Here is a 26,270-nt window from a genome sequence, read left to right on the forward strand (position 1 = left end):
AGCTGTGGCCTCTGACAAATGGCATACCTTTTCATGCCACTGTCTACCCAACTGTGAAATAGCCAGATAAAACACTTACCTCCATGAAGGGCAGAGGGGCCTATGGGACACTCTGCAAGTGAATAACCTGCCAAGCATTCAACGGAGGTTGGGGAACGCAGCAGAAAACGGTCAAAGCATCATTGCAACATGGGCCCCAGCCCCCCATCAGACCCTCCCCCATTCAATCCAGGCTAGAGAGTGAGGGGTGGGAGGGGAAGAAGGCAGGGAAGGGGCACCAGCATGCATTGCATCACATTCCTTTCTTTTTCTTCTCCTCCCCACCCACCAAGGAATCCCCACATTTACAGGTTATTGTGTATGTGTGTGTGTGTGTGCGCGGGTGGGGTGGGGACTGCAGGGGAGAGTGCAGAGGACAGTGGTAATCAGATCATTGGAGCACAAGGCGGAAGTAACTCATGAGGGCAATGAGGAGCCGAGGCTGCAGTGCTGCCCAAAAGGTGGGAAAGGAGGACTTGGAAATAAGCTAAGGCTGAGAAGGCAGAGATGATACCGAAACAGGGTGAGAGCGAGAATACAGGAGGGAAGAGAATAAAAAAAGTATGTTGGTCAAAAGGAGGAAGGAGGAAAAGGGACAAAAAACAGGGAGAAAAAATATAGTTGCTTTTTTTGTTGTTGCTTTTCAGTTTGTTTTAAAATTTTTTTCTTTTTGTTGTCTTATTTATTTATTTTTTTTAAAGAATCTCACACCTGATATTCCACGTTCCATCCTTTTCGGTTCACCAAGGGCAATGAAGAAATTCTCTTGCCTTTCGTATTCCTCCTCATCTACTATTTTAACCCTTATGGTTTTCCTGTAGGGACAACAAGAGAGAGAGTGTGTGTCGAATGGGTCGGCAAATTGGTTGGTCACTTGGAGCACAGCCTTTAAAATCATCTCCCATCACTCTTGGCACATGCAGCCCAGTCCCGCCATGGCTTTGACAAGACTAAGGTGGATTGTATTGTTCTGATATTTTCAAAAATGGTCTTAGCTTTTTTTGTCTTCTTGGTCATAGCTGTCCTTATGGATGAGAAGGAAAGAGAGCCAGGAGGCAAAGAAAAGAGGGCAAAAAGATGAAAGGGATCCAGAAGGACAGCAAGGGAGTGGTAAGGGAGAAGGGGTTGATGGTGGGGAGGAGTCATTTTAGATCCTGCTGATGGTTAGTAGCAAGTGAGTTGGGCAGCACATTCCAATGGGTGTCACATGGTAACAGTGGCATTTCTTTGGGCAACAGGTAAACTACTGGTCCATTAAATATGACCCAGGCCCCTTCTACTACAGGAAATATGTCAACAGTACCTAGCTAGGGACTTATTTTCCATTCCTTGTGTATATACCCATTTCTTATGTGAGCCTCATAAAGAAAATTTCATAAGGAAAGTATAAGGAAGGGAAATGAGAGAGAGAGAGAAAGCAAGGAGAGTGGAATCCTATGATCTCATTCTTTATCTCACAGGGCTTCCATGGTAGAAACTAACATGTTTTAATACTATCTGATATAGGACTCCTTTTACTATTTATACCTGATGCACTCCTGGGAAAGCGTGAAGAAAATGATGTAAATCATCACATTTTATATCCCAAGGATCCAAGGGGCAAGGTGGTGGGGGTTTCTGTTCATTTCTGGGCATCTCAACAATATACTGTGTCTTTTAAAAACAAATCATCAGAGAATCAAAAGTTTTCTTGAAAATAGCTCCCCCCTGAAGATGGCATGAGACTGGCACAGGCCCATCTTCATGGAGTTGCTGTGTGGGCTTGTATCTCCCTGTGTGGCTCCTCCATGGAACCAAGTGGGGTTGGTGGGTCTCAACAGTGAGCCATGATTTCCTCTCTCTCTCTCTCTCTCTCTCTCTCTCTCTCTCTCTCTCTCTCTCTCTCGACTTAAATGCTTTCTAAAGGGCAAAGAAGTGCTAATAAACAATAGCCTAAAATGTCTAATCAGAGCCTCTGAGGCTCCTCCTCCATTTTAAAGGCAGGCTCATCTTTGCTTTGTATGAAAAGGTAGGCTGATCTGAGTTGGTTTGTTAGGCACAGGACTTGCTGTGTGTGTGTGTGTGTGTGTGTGTGTGTGTGTGTGTGTGTGTGTGTGTTGTGAGTACACTTTTTGGTCACATTTCTAGCACTTTTTTGGACACCTTGCTTAGTGGAAAAGACAAAACTCACTGATCGTCAAGAAGCATTTTCTGGGAACTTCTCCCTAGGCCCCAGACCCTGGGCTGTCTACGAGATGTGAGCCCAGCCTGTTGTCCCACTGCAGGGACTCGGCTGTGTGATGGGAGTGGGCTGCTGTATGACCATGGACGTGATCTGAAGGGATATGATTGACAGTTCTGCCAGGGAAGGTGTATTGCTGCAAATACTAGCAGCTCCCCCACCACAGTGTTATCTTTCCAGAAGAGGATTTCCCGGCTTCCCCCTTAGAGGCCTGGAGTGTATGGGTCATTTAAGTTGGAGGCAAAAGCTCCATCCACTCTGAGAAGTCCTTTGACTTCTTGGTGAAGCTTCCACTCAGGTCAGAATCCTCTGTCCCACTCTTGAAACTCTCTGCCTCCTTATCTAGATGCTCCTCATAGGGAGAGCAGAGAACTACCCATAGGTCTTTGACCTAGACCTGGAACTCAAACCTGTGCTTTCAGCTCTATCAAGGTCAGGGAGAGAAACACACCTTGATAGCAGGGAATATAACAGATAAGATGGCTCCCAAGGCCTGCATGGGGGAATGGGAAGAACCACAAACAGAATCTAAATCTAAATACAGTGATTCTCGAGGCCCAGGGACTATAAGCTCAGCCCTGGGAATAGCTGCCCCACGGAAATCTGTGCTGAGAGCCTGGGCGAATTTCTAAGGGCTGCTGTCCTGCCTGGCGCTGTGCTCTCTGGTCTTTTTCTTTCCTGTATATTAAGCCATTTAGGAGAATTGGGGAGCTTCATACACATATTCGCTCTGTCTCTGTCTCTCTCTCTCTCTCAGTTTTTCCCAATATCCATTTACCCATCTTACAAAAATTACCACTGGCTCTTGAGCATCCCTCTTATAGATACCATGTGACAGGCTGGCAGATGTTAGGACACAGCTGGGAGCAAAGAGAGAAGAGGGAGAGAGGAAAAGAGAGAACAAGAAAGGAAACAAGGGAAAGGGAACCAGAGAGGTAGAAGAAAGGGGCAGAGGAGACAACAGATTGGAGAAAGAAAGAAAGAAACAGAAGAGGAGAGAAGAATGTTAATGTTAGTGTGGAGGACAGGGTACTACACCTTTCTGAAAACTCATATCCACCATGCGGGGGCCCATCATCTCAATGAAGTAATTCTTGTTTTTCTCATACGCCTCACCATCAATTACCTTGATGGGAAATGTTTTGCTGTGGATGGAAAAATAAGTATCATAAGCAAGGAGTAGAGTGGGGAGGGGGGCAAGCCAGCCAGGAGAAGAAACAGGAAGAGAAGGAAACAGTGAAAAAGTCCAGAAAGGTCAAAGTTTGCCCCAATACCACAGGGGCACGAAGGACAGGGGCTACCCCAGGCCCCTCCATGCCTCACTAGGCTCCTCCTGGGCTTCATGTAGCTTCATGATATGACCAGATGTGAAGACAGGCTTTACAGTCAAAGGTTCTGGGTTCTGGTCCTAGATTTGCTATGTGACCTTGGACAAATACTTTAACCGGTACACAAGCAGGTTGAATAATGCTTATACATCCCAGGGCAGTTCAAGAGCCATGAAATACTACACATATGATGGCTCAGGCATTTAGGTCCTCCCACAATGCTTGCTGCCTTATCCAGCTGATGTTGATCTGAAAGCTTTATTTTATAGTAAAGGGGGTGGGGGGAGTTGGCCGGTGGGAGTCTTGCCTGAAAATAGCAGGACTTCTCCCTTTCTCTGGGCAGTGACTGTCACAGGGAGCCCATGAGGCTCCATTCGGCTTGAGTTGCACATTCTGGGAATCCACAATGGGCCTCAGAATCCTATGAGAAGCTACCGAGGCTCTCTCTCTCTCCAAATGAGCTTTGCAGCCCCAGGGAAACATGGACCAGGTCACATTAACTCCAGCGTACTCTGAATTGTGATGAGCTTATAAACCCTACGGTGATATTGTGACTAGCACAATCATATTGGTTTTTATATTAAAAGGTGTTATTTTGCTAATTTAAACATTGAAAAATATAAACCAATTTTAGTAACCCTGTTTTGTATTTCTTTTCTTTTCTTTCTTTTTTTTCCTATATTACTAGGAGCTTTAAAAAATGAAGACGGACCTGGGCCAGGCTTCTTCCAACCTTTGCTTAATGATGGGGATATTTCAGGACTGGACCTGAGTCAAGATGTTTAGGCCTGGCCCAGGGGGTGTGAGACACTGCTGGATGGGGCAGGTGTGGAGCTGAGTCTCCCTCAGCCATAGGAAGGATGGGGTCACACCGAAACCCTGTCAGCTGCCTGTGGGCGTGCCCCCTTTCAGACTCAGAGACCTGGCCTTTGTTGAGGAGACTAAGGCCTTCAGATCCTCCTGTTATTTTTTGTTATAAAGTAGGAATATCTTTACATTCTGACTTGGGACGACCGCTCTGCTCTACCGAGCTTTTTCAAATCACCCTGAGAGCTGGGTGTCTACAGAGCTTCCTTTGTCCACACTGTCAATCCCACAGAAGCAGATGTGAGTTCATTGCTCCTGAAGTGGATGTAACAGTAGTTACTAATTCACCCTGGCCCCCCAGTGCCCAATGCTTCAAAAACAAAGACTTCATCCCCTCCTTACTTGCTAACAAGCACCCACCCCAGTCACAGACACACCTGACTAGCCACCATCGGAAGGTGAATGTTCAACCTCCAAAAGGCTTCAACACTTTGCCCTTCATTCCCCCAGAGCCTGGCATTGGGAGTGGAGACTAACGCCTGGGGTCTCATCCAGGCCCCACCTCTCATTAGCTGGTGACATCGGGCAATTCGCCAAACCTCTCCAAGTCTCATTTGTCAAGTGGAATACTAGAACCTACCTCATAGTGCTCTTAAATGAGATCATGCATGGGAAGTGCTTGACAGGGTGCACGTTTCCCTAGTAAGTGTTTAATAAATAGCAACCCTGGTTACTAAGAGCAGCATGACCTGGTTGGTGGTTTGAGAGTAATATATAAGGGAATCTTATCATTTCCAGCCATTAAGTCAAAAAATAAGGGAAAATCAATAAATAGAACTGGTGACCCAAGATATGGTACAGGCTGGAAATAGAAATCAGGTCAAGAAAGAAGTGGCTAAAGCAGGATGCTAGATCCCAAATGGGTTGAGGGGCTTGGAACGTGAAGGGTGGTAGGATGGAGAGCAATTCTCATAATCTCCCAAAATCTGGTCCTATGCCCTTGTCCTCAACAAGCTCTGGGCTAGATAGATCACATGTCATAAAACATAGCCTGACTTGTGCTTCTTGTGACTTTCAGTGAGCAGATAAACAGAATACAAGAAGCCACAAACAACTTTGTTGAAGACAGGGAAATGTTGAAGATAGACATCAGGTAGTGGCAAGAGGAATTTGGGTTAGCTAGCTGGAACCACTTGTTGGAGGGTGTCATGCGTGGAGGAGGCAGGTGTGAGATACCCTCATGAGATCATTCTTGGGGAAGGCACCACATCTGTTTGAACATAAGGTGTCACCTTGCCTGAAGCCCAGAGAAATCCCTTGCAGCTCTTGAAAACTGAGAAAGTTCTCAGTTCTGCTCAAGCCACAAACGAGGCCCAAGAATATTTAAATTCCATCGGAGTCACCAGCCAGGTCTTGAGTTCTCTTTCCAAACTTATTCTTCCCCATTTCCGTCATTGGCACCATCATCTATCAAATTGCTGAAGCCCCAAACCTGGAATCACCCTTAATTCCTTCCTTTCCCTCTTCCCCTCCCTGCTCCTTCCTCTAACCCTAATTTATTAATTTGCCACCATCATTCCCTCCACTATCAAGACCTGAATCAAAACGCCATTACTTCTCCCTTGGACTTTGCATTAGCCTCCTAAGAGATTTTTCTGCTCCTGCCTTTGCCTTCTACTTGTAAATCTTTCCTGCATAACAACCAAGATTAGCTATTAAAAATGCAATCCAGGCCCACAATTGGATAAATACAAAATCCCTCGTGACCTATAGGATCTTGTATGATACAGGTGCCGTTGACCTCTCTGACTTCATTCATAACATTCTCCCCTTGGTCTTTCTGTTCCTTAAATCAAGACCTTTCCCACTTAGGGCATCACCTTTGCTGTTCTCCGTGTCTGGGTCTATGCTTATCTTCAACCTTTGAGTCTCCACATATACATCATCTCCTTGGAGAGGCCTTCCATGGCCACATTATCTCCTTGGATTTTTTTCCTCCCCACCATCTCCACCTCTCCACCATGGGTCACTTTCCACCATGGTCCCTCTGCTCATTCCCTCCAGTGCACTAATCACAGCCTGAAGTTAGCTGGTTAGTTTATAAACTTACTTGTTTATAGTCTCTCTGTCCACATTAGACTGTGAGTGCCATGAGGACGGGAAACTTGTCTCAAATTTGCCTCTGTATTCCTAGTACCTGGCATAGAGGAGGCCCTCCCTCAACAATGACTTGCTGAGTGACTAATCGTGAATTTCTAACACACTTGAGGCTTCATGAAATCAATCTACTTTGCCTTTTTGTAGTAAACATATAACTCATTAGGGACAAAAAAAAAAAATTGAAAGCTATGTTGATGGACTGTCTAAGGATTCTCCGTGAAACAAAGAGGCCAGAATCCCAATGCCATTGAACTATACTCTTAGTTTATTAGCCTGCTAATCGGTTCAGTCTATGGGAGAGCTCTCCAACAGCAAGCCAGGATCTAACTCATGGGTTTAGGCTAGGGGTTTTGGACCCTAAGTCTCTCCTATTCCCAATTGCTCTTTCCGTCCCAGTGGCACTTACTAAATGATCATGGGGTCAGCTTATCCAGAGCAGCTGTTCCTTGAGGCAGGAATGCTTTCTGAGGCTCCAAGGACTGCCCCTGCCTCTGCTCTGAGCCTTCTGCTGCAGGAGGTGTGAAAGCACACAGCATTCCCAGCTAAGACCTGGCTGTGCTGCTAGGGAGACGCTCCTAGGAGATCTCCCCCCAACAGTCCAGGAGGGATTAGAAAACACATTGCTGAGCTTCCTGGCTGGCCCCTCAGAAGATTCCTTTGCACTGAAGACACCCAATTCCAAATCAGGCCTCTCTGGTGCTCAGGGTACTACAACCACTGAGTTCCTCTCGGGTGAAAGGGGGAGGGAGTCGTATTTACTTGTCAAATGACTACTACAGGGATGTAAGCTAATACATGCATTTACATTATATTCAGCACCATGAGAACTTTCTTATTTCATGCTTATTTAAACTGTGAAATATATCCATTATTACTTCCCCTTTAAAAAGATAAGACAGCCTGGCCGGCATGGCTCAGTGGTTGAGTGCCGACCTATGAACCAGGAGGTCATGGTTTGATTCCCAGCCCGAGTTTCGAGCTCAATCCCCAGTGTGGGGCATGCAGGGGACAGCTGATCAATGATTCTCTCATCATTGATGGTTCTCTCTCCCTCTCCCTTCCTCTCTGAAATCTATAAAAATGTATTTTTAAAAAATCAAAAGACAAGACAATGATGCTCAGGGAAGTTAAGTAACTTGCCCAGAGTCACAGAGCTAGTAAGCAACAGAGCTGGGATTTTAGCATATGTCTCCTAGTACTCCTATAGCTAACTCCCTACAAGCAAATGGTTAAACTCTGGGTACCATCCCCAAGCTGTGGCCGCAGTGAGGGACCACAGCATTCTCCCATTTAAATTCAGGCAGCACAGGCAGATAATAAGTGAGTGTGCCTCTGCTCTGTGGTGTGAGTAGGTGGCTTCCTAACCCTTTGGCCCTCCCTTGCTAGAAATAATCTCGAAATAATCTCTGACTCGGTGACCTCGTCCCTCCTGGTTCCTCTGAAGTGACTCTTCACCAGATCAAGAAGGGCTCCTTTTCATCATTTCTAAATTTACACTGGCTGCTCCTTGACCCGGGGCTATAGAAGAGAGCTGATGGCAGAGCTTTTAGCCTTTCCACGGGAGCCTTCACAAGCCTCGCATTTGTGTGTTGGGTTCTTTTTTTAGTCTTTATCTTCCCGGTTGGGCATCAGCAGCTCCCATCTCTTCCCTGGCAGGTTTTTGGCTCTGAACCAGGACAAAAAGCCCCTCCTACTTCCAACCACCTTCTGTCAGCCCAACACGGCCACCCTCCTCACCCTACCAAGGTCTGGGGGAAAGGCTCCTTGTCCCATGAGGAGGTTTAGGATGCTTCCACTTACTCTCTCTTGTAGATAGGGTCCCCCAAAACAGTGCTTCTCAACCTCTGGTGTGCTTATGTATCCCCTGGGGAATCTTGTTAAATGAAGATTCTGGTTCAGAAGGTCTGGGTGGGGCCTGAGATTCTGCATTTCTCACAAGCTCCTTGGAGAAGGCTAACTCTTAAAAACGTAGGTGAAAGGAGGCAGCTGCTCAAATGCTGTTGCTGGTTGGGAAGAGGTGGGGGGGCTAGAGTCAACATGTAGCACATCAACCAAAGGCTGGAGTCATTAGGTCCATTCTGATACTACGTCTTGAGGGGGACATTGAAATATACCCAGAATAGGGTGACTAAGATGATGAAGGGCCTAAAAATCACATTTTTAAAATAATTTATTAAAATGTATATAGTGCTTGCTTTGTGCCAGGCACTGTTCTATTCATTTATATTAATTTAATCCTCACAACAAACCTGTGAGATAGGAACATGCCAGGCAAGATGCTATTCTCTCCATACACATTATCACATTTAATCTTCACTATCACGGTGAGGTAGGTACTATTTTTTTTTAAATCTCCATCTTATAGATGAGGAACCAGAGGCCCAGAAAAGTTAAGAGACTTGCCCAAGACCTTAGCTAAATAAGTGGCAGAGCTGGGATTCGAAATTCAGACAGTGTGGCTCTAAAGATTGTACTTCTAACTGGGACCTGATATGTGGATCCAGAGGAGAGATTCTCCAGGGGGAGATGACAGCCCCTCCAAGTGGTTCTGGGCTGTCACCAGTGCTGCTCCCGAAGGACTGGGGCCACTGGCAGGAAGGCAGGCATCACCTCTACCACACAGCATCACATCAGTGAGGCGAGCCTGCTTAGAAGGGAGTGATTGCCCCATTCCTGGTGGCATTAAAAAGTAAAACAGTGACCATGCATCCAAGGGCCATAGAAAGGATCCTGCATGCTACCTGAGATCAAGTAGATGACCTATAAAGATCTGCACCCAGTGGTCTACTGGTAAACCAGCCGTCCAGGGGGTGGGAGGAGGAACCCTGATTTGGGGTGTGTGCCTTCCACGGTATAAATTACTCCCACTATAGTCAATTTTAAGCTACTAATAGTTTTAATTACCAGCTTGCAAAATTCCTAAACATGTAACAGTCAGCTCTTGTGAACTGGTGGGAGCCACTTGCAACATACGACTGACAAAGTCAGATTCTACCAAAATGTGTGAGAGAGGTTAGGAAGGGAAAAGGTAGTTCTGACTGACTTACACATTATTTGACCACGTGCTAGTATTTGCTCAAAATGGGTCACAATCTGAAAAAGTAAGGTATTAATGTGCTTATTCAAGCAAGCCTTTGGGAAGAAAAAGGTTCAAAGGTTTGGCTTTTAAAAGGAACGTGGGTGGGTGAGGAAGCTGTGCTAGGTTGACTTTCTAAAATGTCTCACTAAAGATGCTCTGCCCGAATCCCTGGAACCTGTGATTATGGTGAGATGTCACTCCCATCATGTTATCTGATACAGTTGTTACATGCCACAGCCAACCTTCAAATAGGGAGATCATCCAGGTGGGCCTGATCTAGTCACATGGACCCTTGAAAGCAGAGATCTTTCTCAGGCTGCAGAGGAAGGGGAAGCCAGAGGGATTCCTGCATCAATCTCTTCCAAGCATGAGAAGGACTCAATACGCTATTTCTGATTTGAAGATGGAGGGTGTCACGTGGCCAGGCGTGTAGGCAGCCTCTAGGAAAGAGTGGTCCTTGGATGACAGACAGCAAGGAACAGGCCCCTTCAGACCTCATGCCACAAGAGATAGGATTCTGCCAATAACCTTAATGAGCTCAGAAGCAGACACTTCCTCAGAGCTTCCAGATAAGAGCCTGGCCAGCCAACATCTTGATTCCAGCCTTGAGCAGAAACCCAGACACACCATACCTGGACTTGTGAGCTACAGAACCGTGAGATAATAAGTGGGTATTGTGCTCTGCCTCTAAGTTTATGACAATTTGTTACGCAGCAATAGCCAACTAACATGGGAGGCTTGTGTACTTTATGAACGGGGCCAGATGATCTTTTGGAACTGTCTTGCAGTATCTATTTGGTAATCAGAATACTTTGCCCTGATGGCAGGGCCACTGCTAGGCTATACAGCACCTTCACGCAAGGTTGAGAAAAGATACAGCCTGGATATATACCACTCATATACATCCCAGGTGCCTTGCTCTGGCTTGCATAGCAGCATGGTAGGGTGCAGGGCTTGGCACAGAGAGCGCTGGCTCGATGTCAGCCTCCACTCAGGGGCCTTTATGCCGTGCACAGCTGGCACAACTGCAGGCAGCAGACCTTCTTGGCAGACTCGCCTGACGCACTGTTCACCTACATGCCTGAACCCACAGGAATATGGGACAGGCTAAGGAGAGAGATGGATTTCATTGAAGAACTTCCTGCAACAGGTGGGTGGGAGGATGAGCAGGCAGAGAGGTACAAAGTAGGAGGGAAGGGTGTATGAATGTGTATGGACCATGCTGCTTGCAACTTCTCCATACCTATGACTAGTTGGGCTGGTCAAAGAAACCTCACAATGCTGTGGTTTCCCCTAGGCAAAATGTAAGAACATCTTGTCTCCACTGACAATTAAGATCTGACTCCTGGGCGTGTCCATGAACGCGTACACCCAGGTGTTGGAAGACTTGACGCTGATGCTATCCATCCTGGAATGTCTGGGCTCATCACCGAGCAGCATAGCTGGTGATCAACCCGTGGCTTTCCTAAAGATCCCCTTTCCCAATGCCTGAAGAGCACCTTACCTTTGGCTAAAGGGAAAGGGCATCTGATGCCAGTCAAGGCAAAGTGGTGTCAAAAATCCCGAAAGGGGCCACTCTGTTTCTCAAAGGTCGGGCCAAAGTGAGGGGACTTTCAATTTTTTTAAAAGGCAGTCTTCTCAAGTAGGCACCTTCCTTTTTGAAGGCTGCCTTGAAGGGCAGCTCTACAGGGCAAAAAGATTTTAACTCACAAATTTTTATCCTCTCCACCCTTTCATAGAGAATAAAGACTAAACTCTTCATCCCAGGAATGGGAAGTTCTCTGTAATGTCCATCCATCCATCCATCCATCTACCCACACACCCATTTATTTATCTGAATCATGTTCCTACTATCATGAAATGTATAATCTAGTTGTGTGAACATGTATAGAAAGCATCCCTTTTGCACCTCCCCTTAGTTTGCTTATGTGGAATTTCCATGGGATAGTGAGTAATACTAAACTCTGGGAAAGTTAGTACCTCCATGGAGGAAATCAACTTACTAGCACTGCCCAGGCAGCTCAAATTGGTCTCGTTTTGAGAATACCACAAACCTCAAGGAGGCTCCTAAGCTTGACTATTGCTTATGGCCACCATGCAAAGATGTGTGTGTGTGTGTGTGTATGTGTGTGCGCTCACACATGGGAAAGTTAATGTGCTCATCTGTTGTCTAAATACACTTTTTTTTTTTGCTAGTATGAGTCCTCTCATCACTTTAAGCCACAATAAAGATCACTCTTCCTCTTTGCTGCCCTATGGTGGGGAGTGCTTTATGTTCCTGAATGGATGAGTATACATGTGATCAAGACACATACAATGCAATATTTTTTGCAATATTTTAAAATGTAACTATTTTTTTAAAACTGCAAGAAATCCAGGATGAACAAGATGTCAAAATTTTACATAAAGACAGGACCCGAGCCTGCACTCACATGACTCATCTCACCCTAATCCCCACCCACTCTCGTGTCACCGTGCCTGTGGTATAAGGAGAGGACATGGGACTAAAAGGCAAAGGCCCAGAGCTTGAGTTCTGCTGCTGCTTCTACCCTGCTGCCTTCTCCAGGCCCTTCCCCTCTCTGAGCCCAGACAGGGACAAGAGGCCTTCTTTCTTTCTTTTTTGTGAGAAACAATATAAGCAAAAAACCACAACCCTTGTTTTTAGAAACCACAGATTTTACTCAGCTGTGTGTGTGTCTGAGTGTATGTGTATATGTGTGTGCCTGTGTCTGTGTGTGTCTGTGTGTATGTATATGTGCAATAGCCACCCCATCTGGCTCCTGCGTCCATTTCTTTAGCCCTGTATGCACACATACATACACACAGACACACACAGCATGGTTGGCTTTTGATGGAATTTGCTGAATTCTCCCAGGGCAAACAGAATGTAGGGAGGAGGGAAGAGGAACAAAGAACTGTACACATGGACCAGCATCATGGTGGAAACCCCGTCTACCTCAGCTAGACAGGGGAAGTGGAGGCAGCTGGAAAGGCCTCAGCCCAATTTTTTTAAATGGCCCAATGGGAGACAGCAAGACCTATGCAACGTATGAGGAACCAGGTGACCCATAGTACTCAGCCAATGAGGAACCAGAGGAAGGACTAAATAAATAGGCTATGTTCCCTGCTCCAGGTGTACCTGTACAATGGGACGTACACCCGCTCTCAAAGAGTGTATTCTGCCTCTGTGTATTTGGACAGATGAGCATTTTCTCACATCTTTGAGCCTCAGTTTCCTGCAAAAATTAAACCTATCTCATAGGGTTTTGAGTGGACTAAATGAGACAATGCAAGTAAAACTCATAGCATAGAAACCAGAATATAATGAGCAGTCATACACAGAAAGACAAATACCATATGATCTCATTTATATGTGGAAAACAACCCATCATAGATACAGAGAACAGATGGATGGTTGTCAAAGGCAAGCGGCAAAATGACTGAAGGAGGTCAAAAGGTACAAACTTCCAAGTAAGTCCCGGCATGTAATGTACAGCATGGTGACTACGGTTAATAATGCTATATTGCATATTTGGAAGTTTGCTAAGAGAGTAAATCTTAAAAGTTCTCATCACAAGAAAAAAATTGCAGTTACATGTAGTGATGAACCTTAACTAGACTTATTGTGCTTATCACTTCACAATATATACACAAATCATTGTTGTATACCTAAAACTATAATAATGTTACAAGTCAACTATATCTCAATAAAATATGTAAACATTAAAAATACAAGCAGTCATACTGTCGAACCTCAGAGGGAAGATGGGGGAGGGTGTGTGGATGGGAGGAGATCAACCAAAGAACTTAAATTCATATATACATAACCCATGGACACAGACAATAGGGTGGTGAAGGCCTGGGGTAGTGGGGTGGGGACGGGCTAGAAGAGGTCCATGGGGGAGGGGGAAGACATAGGCAATACTTCCAACAATAAAGATTTTTTTAAATAAAATAAAAATAATTGCTGGTACAAGTGAAAATAAAAATAAGCAGTCATAAATGTTACTTAACTTGGCAATAGTCTGTTGTTTAAGTTATAACTGAAGCAACCAATAAAAGGGTTATTCTCTCCCTGGTTTCCAGAATAGGGTCAAAAGAGGGTGAGATAGTTGGGGGTTTGACAAGTGCTAGTTTGGAACCAGGCAGGGAAATTCCTGAACTCTGTGGTCTGGACTGAGGGAGAATTACAGACAAAGGGATGGGCCTGGAGAGGAAGGTGTGCATTTCCTCAGCGTCATTCCTCACATTCCTATCCCCGCATATGGACCTTGGCTTGTCTTTAGGAAGTCTGTTTGGAAATGAGGATTATCTTTCTCCTGCACCTGCTGCCCCAATGTTAGCTGCATGCCTTTCAGAAGGTAACCTTCCCTACCATCCTAGACTGCTCTTTGTTCTCTCCTGGGGTGGGAGCCCAGGGGGTGGGTGCAGAGGCAGCTTATTTGCATATTTTCATCCCATTGGTTAGAGAAGGGCCTTCTAGGGTCCTGTCTGATCTCCCGGGGAGTATGTGTGGAAGAACCAACAGTATGGATTTGTCCTACAAAAGGCTCCTCAACCTTGGAGGAGGAGTTCTCACTAGAGGTCAAGTGAGTGGGCGCAGCATTTGAATTCACTTCCTTCTAGCCTGATCCTGGCTGTTCCTGTTGACAGATAAGCGCCCCCAGAGATGTAAGAATCTAGTTCTGCAGGCCCAATCAGTGGCAATTTCTCAAGCTCCTTCCCCACCCGGCCCTCACCTCACCACTTCTCCTGAGCTATGCTCCCTTACTAGATGAGGTGGTGAAAGGAACGTTTCCCTTACAGAACACATCTGCCCTTCCTCCAATTGCCACCTCTCAACCCCCGTTCAGGGTCAAAATGTTTGCAGTCAATATTCATTGCAAGAGAGACTTCGGCATATTCTTGTTCTCACGGTGGAAATAAAATGAGCTTCGGAAAGCCTGGGTTCATAGAGAGGCAATGGCCGGCTGACAGGAGCCTGCCCCAATGCCTCTGGACCCTCAGGTAGAAACATGTTTGCTTACCCTGCACATCTGTGGGCTGCTGCCTTTCCAATGGCATTGAAGGCATGCAGTGGTTAGGCGTAGCATTCCACCTGAAATGGAAGGCGGTGGCATCCCAGGGTGATAACAGAAAACATAACGACAGTGACAGTAATATAATACCTTTAAAATTCTACATCTGCCTGGAGGGCCTTTAATCAAGGATTTCAAAGCACATCCCCCAGATCTTGCCCATTCATCTGCACCACATCCCTGGGAAAGAGCTGGCAGGGAGGGAGGTAGCAGCGCACTACAAATAGAGCACTATATCATTATCTTTGATGCGAACACTATGTATTTAGACAGCATTTCTCTAAAGAGCTAAAGGGCTCCACACACATTATATTATCTAATTCTAGCTCATTCATACAGCATCCCCCATATTTGCTGCCTTGCAGGTAGTTTGGAAAAGCCTTGGATCCACACAAGCTCACAGCTGCAATGCCTACTCCTCTCCGCCCACTCCTGCTTAATCCACAGGCACTTCCCAGTGCTGCCCCTGCTGACCTTAAGGAGCCAAGACCAGAGCACGACTCACCTCGTCTACATAGCACACATTCGGTTTTATGCCAGTGACACCAAGGGCTACAGGGAAAAGCCATATACATTTCCTGTCAGACTGCACTTGGGTTTAGTTGGTTGGGTTGTGAAAGCTCCATCTCTGTGGCTCTCAGATGGACTTCCTGATTATTATGAAGACACAAGGCAGGCTTTGGGTTTGCAGGGTGCGCTGATCACACAGGCCCATGGCCCACACTGAGCGTATAACACAATCTCTCCATTCACCTTGAAAGTGCACATTACCCTTAAACCTGATCAAGTGGGGTTTTTTCATGTGTAAGAGCTTCTGTATTTCCCTTCTGCTGACACCGTCAGGGAGCTGATGTTCTTCTGTTTTGTACTTACAGTACATCTCACAGTTGTAAAGAATCAATCAAGTGTGTAATTATTTCCTTATTTGTCTTCCCCACTGCCCTAGACTCTACAAGGACTGGAGCTGTATTTGCTCTCGTTGTCCCCATATCTCCAGACTGAAGCACATGTCCAATGCTTAATAAAAATATGTGTTGAATGAGTAAATGAGGGGATGAGGGACAGTATGAATCACAGTGAGCATTCTCTGGTTTAGAGTTTCTAATCATGCCCTTTTTGCACTGGCTTAAGTCCCATTTGAGGGCATCATAAGGGCCTCCACTCCCACTGCACATCATCACGTGGTCTCACCAGACGCCCCCTTCATTCTCCCAGCCCTGGGGGGAGCACACAGAGGTTTCTTAAGTAGAAGTCATATATTTGCCTTCCCCTCCCCATCTGCATCCCATTAGGCCTCGTCTCTTCCAATAATTTAATGAGGTCTGGCCTCAGCTTATTCATTTGACCTTCTCAAAAACCCAGCATCCCCCCCCAGCAAACCCTCTTGCCTGCACCTGTGTATGTGGTAGAAAAACACAAACTCTGGGGTCCCAGAGATGTGGGTTAAAAGTCTGAGCCTGTTGCTTACATACAAGCCATATGACCTTGACCAAGTTCCTAGCCTCTCTGAGCTTCGATGTCTTCAGCAGTAACATGGAGAAGGTAGAATCCATTGGGTGGTGTGGGCTAAATGAGAAGATAGGGGCAGCAGGCTCAGTAACTGACTGTTCCCCATCCTACCTCTCTACCCTTGACCCTTCCTTGACTCACCCTCCCCTTGGCTGCCACTCATCCTTTGGATGCTTCTAGCTGTCACCCCCTACGTTTTAGACTACATGCTGAAAGTGTTGAGACTCAGACTATATTTAGATGCCTTCGCTCTTTTATTTTTTATACCACTGTGTCGCTATGGTGATGGGGGAGGGAACGGGGGGAGGACAGCCTGAAAGGAAGAATGGAGCTCAGCCATGAAGATCAGTGGGTCTGGCCGGGGACTGTTCCTGGTGAGCTGGTGCTCTCTGAGGACCCTTGTCTGTGCGTTCCATCAGGAGAAGCCGCCAAGAGAAAGGAGCAGGCGCTGCCTAGTAAAAGCTCTCAAGAAAAAAGGAGCTAAAGAGGCCTGACTGCTGAAAGCTGCTCGCGCCTCTGGCCCAGCCACATCCTTGGCTCTGGGAGCCTTTGGCAGGTGGTTTCTCTATCAAGAGTCAGGAGACAGCAAATGGGGCTGGGTGGGGGAATGACATCGCAATGCTGGAGTTTGGAAGAGGCTCAAACTAGACGTGTTCCCAGGAAGAAAGTGGGGAAACACTGTCGCATTCAGCTCTGAGTGCTTGGGGGGCAAAACAACAAGGTCCAGCGGAGCCACATCACGGCCCAGGGTCATCAGGGATTAGGTCCATGGGGGAACCAAAGTTGCATAAGGACAGACAGGAAGAGAAGGCCCCTCAATTCACGTGCAACGCTCATACACTGACTGGATTTTAATGTGGGCATGGCAGACTCAGAGCTGATGATAAAAACTTGCGCTGTAAAGCCCAGTGTTCCTAAAGTGTTACTCAGACATCATTTCACTGGATTCTCAAAACGTCGTGGTGAAGTAGAATTATCTTTACTTGAGGAAATGGCCCAAGAGAGGCTGGGGACTTGCCCAAGGTCACACAACACAGCTGGTAAAGAGCAGAGCAGAGGTTTGAACCCAGGCTACCTGGATTCCAGATCCAATGCTCTTTGCAGTATCCCGATGGCTATCAAAACCAACTTTTAGAGCCACAGAAAATGTGTGTGAAGAAGGCAGCCTATAGAGAAGTGTGACCAAGCCCAAGCAACTGGGCGACACTGGCCAGGGCACTCACTGCTGTTTTGATTGTTGACAACAACACGGTCATTAATCACCGAATCTGTTTTAATTAAATGATTCTGAATAAGACCATATCATCTTGGCCATTTCCCAAGGCAGACGTGGTGTCCCACATGCTTGGGCATCTTCTCTGTTTCACACACTTCCCTGTCCTGTGGCCTAACAGGGGCTGGAACGTGGCTTTTGCAGCATAACCTCTACTTAGAGCAGCTTCAATGCTTGTTGCTGTCCACCTTCTGGGGCTTGAGGATAGAAATCCCGGGGGTGAGTGATTATCTTATCTTTTTACCCTGCTGGTCATTATTCAGCCAAGCTTCACACATTTCTGCCTTTTCAATTTTTCCTCACACTCTGTCTAGTCAAGTTTCTAAAGAAGGGAACTTGTCACAAAAGCCATCAGACAGAACACTTAGCATTTTCCTCACACACACGCACTTTCAAAGTACTTTTCCACCTCTCTCCAGTGTTCAGTCTCTAGAGGGAATGTGGTGTCTGGGAGGATGGCATTTAAGAGAAGGGAACATGGAACATTTTCCAGAATTGCCTGATGGGGACTCAGAAAATAGTCACAGAGGAAGAGGAGAAATAGAATTTGAGAGAAAAATTAGGGACCTGCCTGAGGTAAAAAAAAACCCACAAAAAACAAAAAACAACAACTGGATTGCAGGTCTGAAGAGTCCTAGGTCTCCGGATTTCCATAATTCTGTTTCCCAGGTGGCACTTGAAGGTTTTGAGAGACAAAAAGCAGTGGAGGAAGAAGATGCCTGGGAAATGTTTACATGTTGTTTGAAAAGTGGATGGTGGAAGGGAAGACCTGGCTGGACAAACCGTGTAGCAGGGGAGAGATGGGTAATGAGTGCTTCCTGGACTTCAGTTCAATTACATTTATAAATCATTATTGAGCCTCTATGGACAAAGCATGTGATAGGTGTTAGGGGCTGAAGGAGTCACTAACATGAATAAGACTTTGTTTTTTTTTACCCCAAAGAGCCTGGCATGACACACATGACAGATGTTGGGGAAGAGTGACCTAGAAGCCCTCGTCGCCAAACTCATAGCTTACAGGTCTTTGTCTGTGGTGATTTCTCTTGAGCTCTAGTCTTGGGAAGGGGAGCAGACTGACGCCCCATTTTCCATGTACATCAAAATGAACACACAACACACACACACACACACACACACACACACACACAAATACAGTAATACTACTACTAATAATATTGAGACACATGCAAGCACATCATCTTTTTCCCTTTCCTTCCACACGTCCTCCCTGGGCCTGTGTGCTGTTGACATGAAGGTGAAATGCTGACCTGACACCTCCTAGATAGTCTGTATTGGGGATTATTTCGTGTGATGCCTCTAGGGCCCTTCTCTCACCTTTAACCTGCTCACCTCCCCACCTGCATTGACCCACACTGACTGAACCTCTACAATATGCCCAGCACTGTGTTTGGCACCTAGTACATGTCAGGCATTTAAATGGCATAGATGCCAGAGCATAATAAGATGCTATGCTACACAGAGATAAATAAAAGAGTTTTCCTCCTCTTCAAGGATTCACAGCCCAATGGGGAAGGCTAACATGTAAGCAGATGTTTATACTGAAAACTCAGGGTGACTTCTGAAACTGGGAAGGACCTCGATCCTTTGAAGTTCCTGTATGTCCTAAACCACTTATCGTTTTAAAATAATAATGACAGCTAATACTTACATCTCATTTAATATGTTCCAGGCACTGTTTTTAAGAGCTTTACATGTATTAACTCATCAAATCCCCACAAGCCAACAGGGTAGGAACTATTATTTTTTATCTTCTTTCAGGGATGATAAAACTGAGGCACCTGCCCAAGGTCACATAGCTAAAAAACTATAGAGAACGTGTACTGAGATGGTCTAGCTCCATAGTCCATGGCCTTAACCACCATGTTATACTGCCTTTCAAATGAGATCATTAAAACTGCTTTTAAGTGAAGCAGAAGGAGATGTTGGCCTCTGTCACCCACTGTCTCCTTTGGTTTTCTCTGGCTTCCTTACACCCAGCATTTATCAAGTGTTCCTCATATACCAGGCACTGTGTTAAGTGCTTTCAACACATCTTGTAACCTTCATTACAGCTAGATGAGATGGGTCCTAGCAGTGTACTTGTCATGGACTGAATGGTTGTGTGCCTCCGAAATTCTGGAGTTTCAAGAACAACAGGACAAGTTTTTCCAGTTCCCTCAGCCTAAGACCAGCCATGACAAGCCTTCTGCTCTGGGAATGAGTCTGTGCCCACCTATTCTGAATCAGATTCCATAAACCATACCCGCGACTCCATGGAGCCAGTTCCGAGTTAGCAGCACTTGGAGGGAAGACGATGGGAGTATCAGCCAATGATCCCCTTGTAGCTCCAAAGGCCCTGAATCACTGAAGCCTGGGGCTGCTGTTGATGTCAGATTCCACAGGTATCACTATCCAAAGCACAGGTCTCACTGTGTTGGATGATGATCCAAGAAAACTCTTCAAGGATCTCTAGCCATCTACCCAATTTTTAAAATCATGACCCAAAAGGGGAAATAATTCAGGATTGTCCTCTCTCTAGATGTCCTGGCCAAAGTTCACACTAGCATATTATTCAGATAGCCATCATAAAGATGAGAGAAGGAAGACAGTTTGCAGTGAAGAACAGAGAACAGGCAGACAGGCAGATGGCACTCTGTAAGAGTAACTGCCTTCCTAGGAAGGCTCTTGGGTTGCCGTACAACTTCCATTCATCTCCTTAAACTTCCTGGAACATTGGCCACACGCGCACATTATCTATCTATCAACAGCCCAGCAGTCATATAAACACTGTCTATCAATGGCCACAGGGGCTTATGTCCAACAGGTTCAGACACTTGCCACTCGGCCTCATTTATCTTCACATTTTTTATTGCTCTGCTATAAAAAAAAATCTTGAGCGCTACAATCTCCTCTTTTTCCTGTCTTAAGCAATTACTCTCTATCAAATACTCAATTCCATTTTCTCGATGTACAGAAAAATCCCTTGAGTTCCCATTCACAATTTTAGCTCTTAGGTAAATCAAACAAATTCAAAGCAGTTGCTACAAGAGCCAAAAAGGGGAAGAAAAAAAACCCAAAAAACTCAGCACCATCACTTATATGTATTTGCTTCATGGAATTTGAGCTCTGTGTACTGTTAGTCATTTCTATTTTATAAAAGAAACACACAAGCCAGAACTTTGCAGTCCCTCTAATTGCCAAGTAGGAAATTAGCTAACAGGTCTTCTGGATATTTATGGTGCATCTATGTATGCATGGAAATGTGCTAGAAACTGACAAATTATAGGTCTGATTGTCTGTCTGCCAAGAATGCACTATATGTGCCTAATACGCAGTATTTGATAGCTATAGAACAGGAGCTACGGGAAGTGTGCAGTCAGTGGAGAGAATGATCACTTCGTAAGTATTTATTAAGATTACAGCTAAGCTGGTGTGGCTCGGTGGTTGAGCGTCGACCTATGAACCAGGAGGTCATGGTTTGATTCCTGGTCAAGGCACATGCCCGGGGTTGCAGGCTCGATCCCCGGTAGGGGGAGTGCAGGAGGCAGCAGATCAATGATTCTCTCTCATCATTGATGTTTCTATCTCTCTCCCCCTCTCCCTTCCTCTCTGAAATCAATTTAAAAATATATTTTAAAAGAGAATACATAAGGTTCAGGATGTGAGGTGAAGAAGAGGAGAGACGGTTACAAACAGTACAGCTCTGAAAGAAGAAAATACAAAGTACTTTCAGCAGACCATGAGTAGATCATATGGCCAGAGCAGGAGGATGGTGGGAGCACGTAAGAAGTGATATACACACACACACACACACACACACACACACACACACATACACGTGTGTGTGTGTGTGTGTGTGTGTGTGTGTGTGTGTGTGTGTATCTGGTTGGTGATGTTCTGAGAAATAATAAAACCTCTTAACTAGATAGGAGGGCCTTGGGAATAGAATCCATCTCAGCAGATTTTCTGGAGAAGTTGATGCCACCATCTCCTATGGACACTGCTGTTTCTTTCCTAAGGGTTGGCTGACCAGCACAATCCTCAAAGCTGCATCAGCCAGGAATGAGTCTGTCCTCCCTGTTATCCTCAGGTAATGGTCCCTTCCCCCGCAGGCGATAAAACCCTTCCCTGCTGCTTCCTGCTACTGTCTGCTGACATCTGAGTCAGTTGCCTCAGATGTAACATTGAAGACTTTGGTACTTGGCTCACAGTCTTCCCACCAGCATCCCTGGTGATGTTAGTGGCCCCAAGATGACTAATCCAAAATCCTTGGCCCTCAGTCCCTTGACCTTCTCGTCTTTAATGACTTCGCCACTGCTTCAGCCATCACTCTCAAGTTTACACCGTGAGCTCTGTCATCACCTAGAATGGCTCCACCTCTGTAATAAACATTCACACAGACCAAAGCTGGACTCAAGTGCTTTACCAAGACTGTTTCTCCTCCTTTGATCCCTATATCAGTGGATCATCACTGTCCACTCACTCCTGCATCCTGGATCCCTCTCCTGCCTGCCCCCACTTCCAATCAGGCACCAGATCCTGCTGTTTCTACTACTTACAGCCTATGAACACAATTTCTCCTTTCCATTCCCTTGTAAAACTCATGCCATCACCTTTGGCCCGGATTCCAATAACAGTCTTCTAACTCATCACCCTGATCTAATTCATGCCCAATCACTCAGTTGCATTCTCCCAACACAGCTGTAGCCATCTGTTCAAGTTGAAAATCTCATTAGGGCCCTCCTCCCCCTTTTAATGGTTCTTCACTGTCCTCCAAACTTCTTAAGCATGCTGAAAAGGCCCTTTTCTGGAATGCCGTTACTTGCCCTCCTTCTTGCCCAATCCCTGTACATCCTCAGGATCTCTGACATCCCCTTCTCTGAGAATCTTTTCCCCGTTTCCCTGGACCGGTTTGGTGAGTCTCTCGTGTCCTCCCCCAGTAGTCTGTGCTTGCCTCTGTGATGACACTTATCACACTTAATTGCAAGTGCTTGTTTGTAAGGCCGTCTTCAACACCAAACACACTTTCCAGAATGTAGCAGGAGTTCATAAATGTTTGTGAAATGAATGAATGAATGAGGAAAACATTTTGAATGCAGAAATTGGAGGTAAGACAAAGTCAAAGGTAAATTTAAGGTTTCATACTGGGTGGGGAAGGTGGGGGTGATAGAGCGATGGACAGAGAGAGGGACATCTAGAAGAAGAGAAACTGGTTTTGGTGAATGAAAATGATGCTTTCAATTTGGACATGCTGACTGGGAGGTTGTGGGTAAACATAAGGGAACAGAGCTTAGGAGACACAGACGTGGGATTTATACACAAAGAAGATATCTTTGAGTAATCCACATAGAAGATGTCTTCACTATAGAATTCATAGAGAAAAGAGTATTGGACAGCGGCTTCTTCATGAAGGAAGTTTTACCAGTTACCCAGATGATTCAGGTCTTTTTCTTTTCTGAATAATTATCTCCATTTTAAAAAAATTTTAAGATCTGCACTGTGTGTGTTTCCTCCTAACAACTCTTTCTCTTTTTTTGAGCATATTTTGCTAACTCCAGCTGTTAATAACCTCATCACTCAGTCAGGCCATCATGACTTCTGATGGCTGTTTTTGTGTGTGTTTTTTAAAATTATATTTTTATTGATTTTAGAGAAGGAGGGAGAGGAAGAGGGAGAGACAGAATAATGAGAGAGAATCATTGATCAGCTGCCTCCTGCACACCCCCTACTAGGGATTAAACCCGCAACCTGGGCATGTGCCCTGACCGGGAATAGGACCGAGACCTCCTGGTTCATAGGTCAACGCTCAACCACTGAGCCACACAGGCCAGGCTGTTGCTTGTTTTTATGCAGAGTGGTGACTATTTTTCAATTGACATTTACTATTTTCCCTTAAAAGATAATTTCTTTAATCAACATTGGCTGGCTATTGATTCACCCATGTTTTATAAAAAAATATTCTTGCGCACTCCCCCTCCTGCCTCCTCTAAGTTGATTTTTCATAAGAAATGCTACATTCTGAATTTTCATCTCCTCCATTTCAAGTGAATATTTGTGAGCCCTTAAACATATCACATCACAAGGGCACATCCTTATTACGCCTACTTGTCAATCTCAAAAGCTCGGTCCTATCAGTGGGTGAGAGTACAGCGCACTGGCACCTCACAAGGGCTACATTTTACCGCTGGAAGCCAGAATCAGCCAACATTTTCCAATTTGTAAGTATAAAGGTTTCATTTAGCAAAGTAGCAATTGTTTTTCAGGGTTGAAATATAAAATACAAGGGAGCTGCACGAACCCGATAATGTTCTTTCTTGGCAAGGGAAGAATCTTCCATCTTTTGGAAGAAGTGTGCACAGTGCTCCTTATTCTAAATAAATGCAACATGCCGCATTTATGAACCCTACAGAATGACTACAAATGTCCTTGGTGACCGTGTACCGCTGGGTGTAGACCGGTGTCGAGTGTAAAAGTGCCTCCCTGTTGTGTGAGCTGCCCTGGTGAAATCTGGAAGTGGAGCAAAAACTCCGTTCTAGGGGTAAAGCCTTTTGAGGGGTCATGAACTGCTTTGATAATTCAGGTACCTTTTCCCAGAAAATCGTGCATGCTCACAAACAATATTTTGTTTGTAACTTCAGAGGGTTCACAGACCCTCTGAAAACCCAGCCATTGATCCCCTAAGGGTCCTTAGGCTCCAGGATAATGATCCATTGTGGATGGGGGAGGGACTTCAGGAACCTCAGAATGTGCAGAAAACAGCTGCAACGAAAATGTGAACTGCTGGGCAGCAGCTACAGCTCCCGGAAGGGGGTGCCTGGCTGTGTGCAATCTCGCCCAGCATGGCACTGAGCGGGCTGCCCTCTTTCCTTCTGCAGGGTACCAACTTTCCTACCCATTCTGTTATGAGATTTTATTTTATGTCAGCACAGCTCTGGCTTTATGACGGAAGTCAGCACAAAATAGCTTTTTCCAAACAAAAAATTTGCCTTAGGGTCATTTCAGCCAAAACAAACCCCCTTTTTAGCAAGAGGGAGGGGCGGCGAGGAGGAGGCCCCCTGCTCTTCCTGCCTCTTCCTGCTTCTTTCCCACCAAACCCTGGCTCCTCGGCTTCTCTAATATCTTCCTGTCCCTTGATCTCCACTCACCTTTATCAGACCTCATTTCATTTTATTGAAGCTGGCACCTGAAAATCCTCTATCAGTTCCAACCTTTCAAACATCTGGTATTTCTCTCATTCCACATTGCTTTGCACATGTCTGATGTCTGGGTCCCGCACCATTCTGGAGAATCCTAAAGGGCAGCTTGGTGCTCTGGATCATCTGAGTCAGCATCTCCTATGTCCGACCATCCCTTTTAACTTGAGGCAACATAATCTCCCACCATCAATATTTTTTTTCAAACTTCACTGACCTTTAATTTCTCATAATCATATTTGAAAGTGTGACCTAAAAAAATATGCCAACTTAAGCAACCACTAATTACAAACTATGCTGTGATCAACTGTGCTCATCTCACCAGCCTCCTCCTAAAGGCATTCACTAAGATTTTATGAGTACAGGAAACAGGAAAGCTCTTTAGTTACTGAGACAATTTGAGAGTTTTGTCTCTTTCCAAAGGAAAATCCTCTAAAACACCATCATGCCACAGATACAGTTTTCAAGCCAACATTTCTCACCGTGTTACTTGTTATTCAATACTTCCTAACCCATATACTTTGTTCAGGCTGTTCTTTGATTCTGCTCCTAAAAAAATCCTTTCAGGGTAATTGAGATCCTGACTCCACAAATGTTTCTGAAGAACCTTTATTGTTCTGTCCTTAACATCAGGGCCTTCCTGCCCTGTCTTTTGAGCCTGGGCCTTCAGCAGTACTCAGCTACTTGCCTTTCCCAGGTTCTCACAGTCTTCTGCGTATTTGCTAAGGTGGTTGTTTCTGTCTGGAGAGCTCTTCCTCCCCTGTAATGATGCCCCTCCTCACCCTAATCCGGACCCACATGGATGCCCCTCCTCTGGCTCTCAAGGCTCCTGCGTCATAGAGCTCATGGCACAGTGTTATCATGTAACTGACTTGTCTGTGCCCCCACCTCACCCCCCTACACACACACATACATACACACACTCACTCACTAGACTGGGAGCTCCTTCAATCCTTCAGATCAGGGACTGCATATTATCTGTCACCTAGCACATGCACCTCCTTCCTCCAACCCTCTGCTTTGGAGTATATTCATTCTTCTCATTCTAACCAAGTGAGCTGCCATCTTCTTACACATCCTCCCTCCCTGGAAGAGTGACTGGTCTATGTGGACTCTGACACCAGAGGGACAGACTATCTTTAAGCTAAAGATGTGAGCCTGACAACTGCCTGCAACCTTACCCCAGCCCAGTGGAGGGGACCAGTCTGGCAGAAGAAAGCTAACATCAAAGGAGAAGTCAGGAAGCATCCTGGAGACACTCCTGGCTGTGGTCATCCCTGGGACTGCTTTGCCCATGCTTTGCTTATCTGAGCCAGTGAATCCCTTTCTCCAGAGCAAATGCAAGTTGGGAAGCCAACTTTGCAAAAGATAGGGGCAAAGTAATATTGGCCACCTTCTTCATGTCTCTACCTCTAGGTGCTGACTCAGGGCCTGGAATTGAAAAGGGGGCTCCATACACCTAGCCGTTGTTAGTTCAAAGCCTGAAACCGTGTTTGTTGTAATGTGGACTCAGTAACAGAGGTGACAGTGACCAAGTCTGCAATATGACAGTGAACACGTCATACTGGGTTAGCAGTATGAGA

The 26,270-nt window shown here is 45.6% G+C and overlaps 1 protein-coding gene across 2 annotated transcripts in view; it reads right to left on the bottom strand.

Moving 5' to 3' along the window:
* The window catches only part of SLC8A3 (solute carrier family 8 member A3), a 120,880-nt gene that overhangs the window by 15,030 nt on the left and 79,580 nt on the right, over positions 1 to 26,270 (bottom strand). The window contains exon 3 of one of the 2 annotated variants that reach the window (XM_079768691.1): positions 751 to 854. In XM_079768691.1, coding sequence (XP_079624817.1) covers positions 751 to 854 — 104 coding nt within the window. Of the gene's footprint in view, positions 1 to 750; positions 855 to 3,298; positions 3,406 to 26,270 lie in introns of both variants that reach the window. The other variant, XM_079768692.1, reaches the window with a different exon arrangement.

The sequence above is a fragment of the Cnephaeus nilssonii genome (assembly GCF_951640355.1).
Source record: "Cnephaeus nilssonii genome assembly, chromosome: 4".
Taxonomy (NCBI): Eukaryota; Metazoa; Chordata; class Mammalia; order Chiroptera; family Vespertilionidae; genus Cnephaeus; species Cnephaeus nilssonii.